The 6823-nt window shown below is 47.4% G+C and overlaps 1 protein-coding gene across 1 annotated transcript; it reads left to right on the top strand.

Moving 5' to 3' along the window:
* The first annotated feature begins 3847 nt into the window (after positions 1-3847).
* Positions 3848-6437, top strand: LOC104048195 (natriuretic peptides A). The gene is made up of 3 exons (XM_009508625.2): positions 3848-4063; positions 5661-5946; positions 6212-6437. Exons 1-3 carry the CDS (start codon positions 3944-3946, stop codon positions 6226-6228), a joined length of 423 nt encoding a protein of 140 aa, XP_009506920.1. The 5' UTR covers positions 3848-3943; the 3' UTR covers positions 6229-6437.
* Positions 6438-6823: the final 386 nt, after the last annotated feature.

Raw genomic sequence — 6823 nt, 5'->3', positions numbered from 1 at the left:
ACGCTCACGCTGCACCGGAGAGGCCCTGGCAGGCACCCGTGCCAGCTCTGGGACCGTGGCGGTGAGGCGGGTGCCCTTCCCCACGGCTGGCTGTGAGTCCTGCCAGGAGGTGGGCGCTGGGCTCGGGGTTAACTCCAGGTCCTGTCCCGCGCTAAGCCGCCGGCGCGGGGGGCCGGTACGGACGAGGAGCGCCGCAGCGCTGGGAAATAACACTTGGCAGCGGCTGCGGGGCCTTCAGGACCCGGGACAGACGCCAGTCGCCCCGCACGCCGAGCGCGGGCCCCGCCGGCCCGGGGCTGCTCCCCCTGCCCCTCCTGCCCCGGACTGTTCCCCCTGCCCGGGGCTGCTCCCCCCTACCCCGGACTGTTCACCCTTGTCCGGGGCTCTCCCCGCCTGCCCGGGGCTGCTCCCCCCCACCCCGGACTGTTCCCGCCGCTGCCCGGGGCTGCTCCCCCTGCCCCCTCCTGCCCCGGACTGTTCACCCCTGCCCGGGGCTCTCCCCGCCTGCCCGGGGCTGCTCCCCCTGCCCCAGACTGTTTACCCTGCCCCAGACTGTTCACCCCTGCCCGGGGCTCTCCCCGCCTGCCCGGGGCTGCTCCCCCTGCCATGGACGGCTCCCCCTGCCCCGGACTGTTCCCGGGGCTGCTCCCCCTGCCCCCTCCTGCCCCGGACTGTTCCCCCTGCCTGGGGCTCTCCCCACCTGCCCAGGCCCGGCTCACCTGGCCCAGCCAGCTTGCATGGTTGCTTCGCCCCAAGCTCATGCCACTTGGCTTCAGCAAAGCCCCCTTGCTCTCCCGCCCAGGTTTTGTGCAGAGCCCTCTCTGGCCTCTCGAGCCAAGGGAGCCCCAAACAGACAAAAAGGCTCCTGGCATTGCCAAACACCCTGCTCTAAAGGAACTGAGAGAGGCAGGGCCCATGCTGCCTGCACTGAGCTTGGGGGTCCAGCAAAGGAAGGGGCAGCCACGTAGGGGCAGAGATAATATCTCCCGATCAGCAGAGAAGCAATCCACAGTTGGAATGAAAGTAAGTTTCTATCCCCGTGCAGCATGGCTTGCACTGGACATTATTACATTTCCCTTTTGTTTCCCCCCACTGACAGTCTTGTCGTTTTTTCTTTCTTCATCTAAACGAATTGCAAGGCGGGAAGGAGAGCTTGGGTGGGTACGGCGTGGTCTTGCCAAAGCGTTTAGTCACTGGGAGATGAAAGGAATCCAAATCCAGCCTCTTCCTCAGAAGAGGACTACGAAGGCTCTTTACAACCAGCTCATGCTCCAGCACTCTTCAGCAAAACGGCGGTAAGAGAACGGCCATCACGGAAGGACGTGCAGCAGGTAGGGGCACCAGTTAGGACAGATCCACCAGCAGATAAACAAGTGAGCTTTACAGCATCACCGACGATGAGCTGAGTCCTGACATTTTACACTCCATTTACTTTGGCAGGACCGCAAGATGGATAATAGAGGACAGAATTTGGCTTTGAAAATACAATAGCTACTGCGACGGCCAGCTGTTTTATCCCATCGATGTACTTCCATACAGAGTACATGAAATATTGCAGAGAAGTCTCCCTGTCTTAGAAAAGCATTGTCAAGCCTGAAGTCAGGCCCCTACATCTCATTTATCTGCTGTAGAATACAGAAGATGGAAAAAGAATAAACCAGTAAAAGGAAGGAGTATCTCTGGGTCCAGGCTATTGAATACGATCCTGGAATATTAGATTGTTTCACAGGGACAGGTCACAAAGCTAAATATTTCACACCTATGACTGATACTGTGTTCCTCAGTTTCTTGCTGCCAGGTTTGTGCCCCAGAGGTTGCTTTACCGATGTGCTGAGCTCTTGGGCAAAACTCCGAACGAGTGACAACGTTTTTGCAAAGCGATGGCACTAGAGAATACTTAGCGGGTGGGGGGTGTGTGAAACGAAAGAAATTAAAAATAAAACAATAACAGATCCTAGTTATCTTAAATAGGACACTCGATATTAAGAATAATTCTGGTTTACCTTCTCATACTTCTCAGTTTACAAAACAAAGTTACGTCCTGGTACAAAAACACACACACACACCCCCAAGAGCAGCAGTAAGAGAATCCTTGTAACTAAGCAGTGAATTATACGGACACTGCAGTATGGAGTGTTAAAAAAAAAAAAAAAAAAGCTATCAGGACCTTAATTCTTTCTTAACAGCACAAAATAAGAATGTGATTGGACATACAATAATACAAAACCCGAGTACTGCCTCCGTGTACTGAAAAAAGAAAGCATTGGGGAAAAATAGGGAGTGTACTTGCAATAAAGGGCTTCACCAGAACACACGCCGAGTTGGGCTGACTTCGGGCTATATTAGGAAAAAGTAGCATTTGAGCTTGACTTCACAACCTTGAGAATGTCCTTTCTAGTATAATTTTGGTAGCTGATCATGTGAACAGTGTGTGCACATGTTTGTACACAAACACCATGTTAAGCCATTTAAGACATGAGAAATATTTTATCGTTCTATTATTATTTAGAAACTGTACTTGGGAGATTCTTTCAAGACCTATATTCATATTAAAAGTCAACAAATTATTACTAGACTGACATATTCACCTTGCTCATATAGTCATTCCTGGTTTAACTTAGAATAGTAAGAAACGTTAGGAAAACGCAGGATAAGCAGTACACTTCACAATTTAGAACTCTCCTGCAGCTCTGTAAAAAAGATTAAGTTTTAGCTGCACTCTACACACAGAGGCAACGCTGGAAGAGGAATTTGCCACAAATCTGCATTTTTGTAATTTCTCATTTAAGCACAGGCAGTTTTTAGCTAATCTCAAAAACTTCAGCTCTCAAAGAAACAAATAAATACTTTTTGTTTTTAATATATTAAACTAAACATTCCACTTCAACCCCTCCCAAAACACACATATACACAAATTCATTCAGTTCTTCCTTGGGGCCAGATTCTGATACCTTTGCTGAATTACACCGACAGCCATTTATCTAAAGTTCTTGTCCAGCAAGTTGCTTTCTTGTATGACGGTACAGGAAGATTATTCCTGAATCTGACCATCCCTTCTTGACCCTTGAGGTAGGGTCAAGCCATACCATCGATGTTTAAAGAAATCCCATTGATTTAAACATTTGGCTGTTAATAAAGACTAGTGTTTTTCAGTGGTGCCGAAGTCAGTTGTCGTGGGGGGCTGGAGGTACTCGGTGTCCCTGCAGAGTCAGCCTAGAAGTTACCATCTGTTTTGAGGTGCAGATCGGGGTGTCTCTGTTGTTGGCAACACACAAATACAAAGTCTCAACGGTGATATCACCTCAACAGCAATGGGAAAAGAGAAGTGGCCCAAACCTGGGATTTTCAGCACGCTCCACGGTATGCGGTGGCTGTGCGTATTCCATATATAGAAGGAAAGCGTGCCCGATACTTTAGGTGTCCTAAAAGTAGATTTATCTTCAGCCTTTACTCTCCACCAAACACTCATCTCAAAAGCCTATTGTTTTCCCTGTAAAAGGTAATTTCCCTGTGGAAAGCGTCTGAGCGGAGTTTAGAGCAGTTTCAGGGTTGTTTCCGATCTCCGTAAATCTGACCATAGGGGTCTCTTGAAAGAAAATTGCTAAGAATTTCCAACTGGACTATGTAATCACAGCGCCTGGTATCAAGAGGAGGGGGAGTGACATGAAATCACTGACTTGTGACATACATTCCTCAGCAACAGCAGCTGCTGCCTAATGACAGCTAATAAAGGGAATCTTCCCTTGACAGAGCTGCATGCCTGCAGTGGGACTGGAATGTGCCCCAGATAAATCCACCGATAACCTAGGAAGCAGAGATCACACCCAAAGAGTATAAAAGACAAGCTTTGGAAGAGAGAGGATAGGACAAGGAAGAGAGAGACCTGAAGAGACATCTCAGAAGAAAGAGCTTGACCTTCCCTATTCCCAACGAACCCAGCGCCATGGACACTAAAGGCTCATTTTCCTGTGGCTTCCTCTTGCTGCTGCTCATCCAACTCCAGTCCAGCAGAGCCAACCCAATCTACAGCCTCAGCCCTGCCAAAGAACTGGCCAGCATGGAGGTGAGGACTCTCTCATTTTGCAAGGTTAAACTTTTGGGGTGCTTAGTAGAGTGTGAGGTGGTGGTTTTGCCTTTCTTTTGCATGATCGGATAGCCACATCAGCGATCACGTGCTGGGGGACAAAGTCTCAGTTCTTCACAGGGGTTCAAATGAAGCTGTATAGAGCAATATCCTCCAGTGCTGGGTTTACATGAGCTCCTGGGTTGCAGCGGGAAACAAAATTCTGATATTGTGGGACGTCTGCTTTGAGTTTGTGCTACTTTTTCTCTTAAAGACCCACCTTCCTGGGAGCGAAGTCCCAGAGAAGGAAAAAATCATCACAGTAGCTCTATAAGAACAAATAGAAAACTTTCAGGTGGGCTCCTCTTTATCCCACTAAATGTCAGGAACAGTGAGGCAGGACAGCCATATGGCTCTAGCGTTGTGGATTTAGAACTGTGGCTGTGGATGGGAGATGAGGAGGTAAATTGGAGCACCCAAAGTCAAACTTTTAGAAAAGTTGCTAGAGGAACAGTACGATCATTTAGTGCGACTCCACAGAAAAGCTTCTAGAGCTATGAAATGACCGGGTGCGTATTTTAACGAATGACAGAGAACATCCGTTGTTGCAGCATGATACAAGCTTAAGACTCAGTCTTGCAAGATCAAGTCTGAAAGCTCAAACCTTTCCTTGGACTGGTACCAGTGACCAGCTTCTCACAGCATCAGACCCTGAGAACAAACTCCCTAGGATGACTAGGACAGCGTCAGCCAAAGCTAAAACTGTCCCATGCCTCTAGGCTGTTTCCAGCAGCTAGCCGAGAAGAGTGGCTTCCAAATGCATTCACTGTCAAGCAAGCCATAAGGCTCATTCTTCTCCACTCTGCTTCTGGAGATGGACAATTAGATTCCTCTAATTGGTTGAGCTGCCCTTGAGGAGGTTATCTGATCCATGTTACACTAAGCTTTAAAAATTATAGAGAATGGTACCCACCCAGGAAGAAGTCACATAGCAGACGTAAATTTAGCATACAGGTATTTTCTGGGAGGTGCGAGTTACTTCAAGGAGCAGCAACCCTGTAACTCCTGGGACAGATATTAGTGAAAACACCAAGAGCTTCTCCAAGTGACATCCACTGAAATAGCTGGGGTGACAAGCAAGCAGATGGTCTTAGCCAACGAAAAAGGAAAGAAAGAGAAAGCCAACAGCTGGCAAGCAGCATTGCAGGCAGCTTCTGAGAACATGGAGGGGGCACTACAGGCGCAGAGGTACTTCGAGATTGTGTGCCATTTGTGGGTTGAGTAGTATCTCCCTGTGCAACTCAGACCTTGCTTTTTTTCTTTGCCAAGAACTTCTAACCTTGCCAGTGAGATACAGTTTTGTGGCAAGCAGCTTCAATCGGCTCTCAGCTAGAGCCACCCATAGGCGGAATTAATGTGAGCAGCTATTTACTGCAGAGGTCAGAGCTCAGGTACCACCAGCAACCTTGTGATCCAGCCTGACAGTCTCCCTAGGGCTGGCTGTGGGACCATTGATGAATACAGAATTGGATGGCTGAAAGAGCTAGCAAATGACCACAAAACTAGGAGTTTCATTAAATTAATCCTTCTGTTTTAGGCACTGCTGGAGAAACTGGAAGATAAGTTTGCAATGATTGAAGCCCTGGAGTCCAATCCTGACCTGCAAGAACCCAAAACCCAGGAGGAGATCCCACCAGAACTCATAGATGACAGTGATGACCAGAAGGCTGAGCCCAGGCTAGCACCCAGCACCCCTCTGTCTTACAAGGACCCCTTCCTCAAGAGACTGAGGGGGCTGCAGATGCCCAGGATGATGAGAGATTCTGGCTGCTTTGGGAGGAGAATTGATAGAATCGGCTCCCTGAGTGGAATGGGTTGCAACGGTGAGTCCCACCTAAGCCATTTCGCTGAATAGAACAGGCTGCATCTGTGCCACGCGACAAGGGGGTAGCGGGTTCTCATTTAAGTCTTTAAGAAGACAAAATTTGAGAAGGGAATTCATTTTAGCCTAATATTTAAGCTAGTATTGGTTTTTCAAAAGATACCCTGTGTCTATTGATTTGGTAGGTAAAAGCACTGCTAACAATGGTGGCATATACTGAGAGAGAAACAGATTCTAGTAATGTTTATTCCATGTTTGGCTTGCAGGTTCCAGGAAGAATTAGGACAACTTCCCTATACCCTACTCTGAAGAATGCTTTACAGTACCCGTTCCTCCCAAGATGAAAGCCAGATGCTTTCAAAGCTCTTCAACAGAAAGTGATTCCTATTTTTATTTATTTATTTATTTATTTATTTGATGTTTTTTAAAGACCATTTCTTACTCTAGCACCAAGAGACCATCTTTAAATAAAACTAACACATTAGACATCTATGCTGGACCTCTCTCCTGTCTGTTGCATTGAAATTTCTTGTATTTTCCTGAAGTCAAAAGCCTATGTTTTATTGGAACTCTGGTACCCACACGGCTGGCTCTTACACAAGATGGAGAAAGTATGAACTTGGTAGAAACAAAAATGAGTTATTCACTAGAGTTTTTCCCTCTGCACTAAGAAATTATAACACATTAGCAGAAGAAAAAAAGCCTGCTCAACATCGAAAAACCAACATGAGTCCTCCTACAGACAGGGTTTCAGTAACAAGAGAGTCTTTTTGCTGGTATAGATTATTCAGTCAAGGGAACTGCCACAAAACCCTCATGTAAGCAAAATTTACATTAAAAGAAATAAGAAAAATCATAACACTCCACAAGTTTCAAGA

This window comes from Phalacrocorax carbo, chromosome 20 (genome assembly GCF_963921805.1).
Source record: "Phalacrocorax carbo chromosome 20, bPhaCar2.1, whole genome shotgun sequence".
NCBI classification, from domain to species: domain Eukaryota; kingdom Metazoa; phylum Chordata; class Aves; order Suliformes; family Phalacrocoracidae; genus Phalacrocorax; species Phalacrocorax carbo.
The sequence above is the reverse complement of the archived record's forward strand: the minus strand, read 5'-3'. Positions and strand labels throughout refer to the sequence as shown.

Excerpts from the sequence above, each read along its gene's own strand:
- LOC104048195 (XM_009508625.2), top strand. The coding sequence starts at position 3,944 with ATGGACACTAAAGGCTCATTTTCCTGTGGCTTCCTCTTGCTGCTGCTC. Across the intron at positions 4,064-5,660 it reads AAGAACTGGCCAGCATGGAG|GCACTGCTGGAGAAACTGGA; the intron begins GTGAGGACTCTC and ends CTTCTGTTTTAG.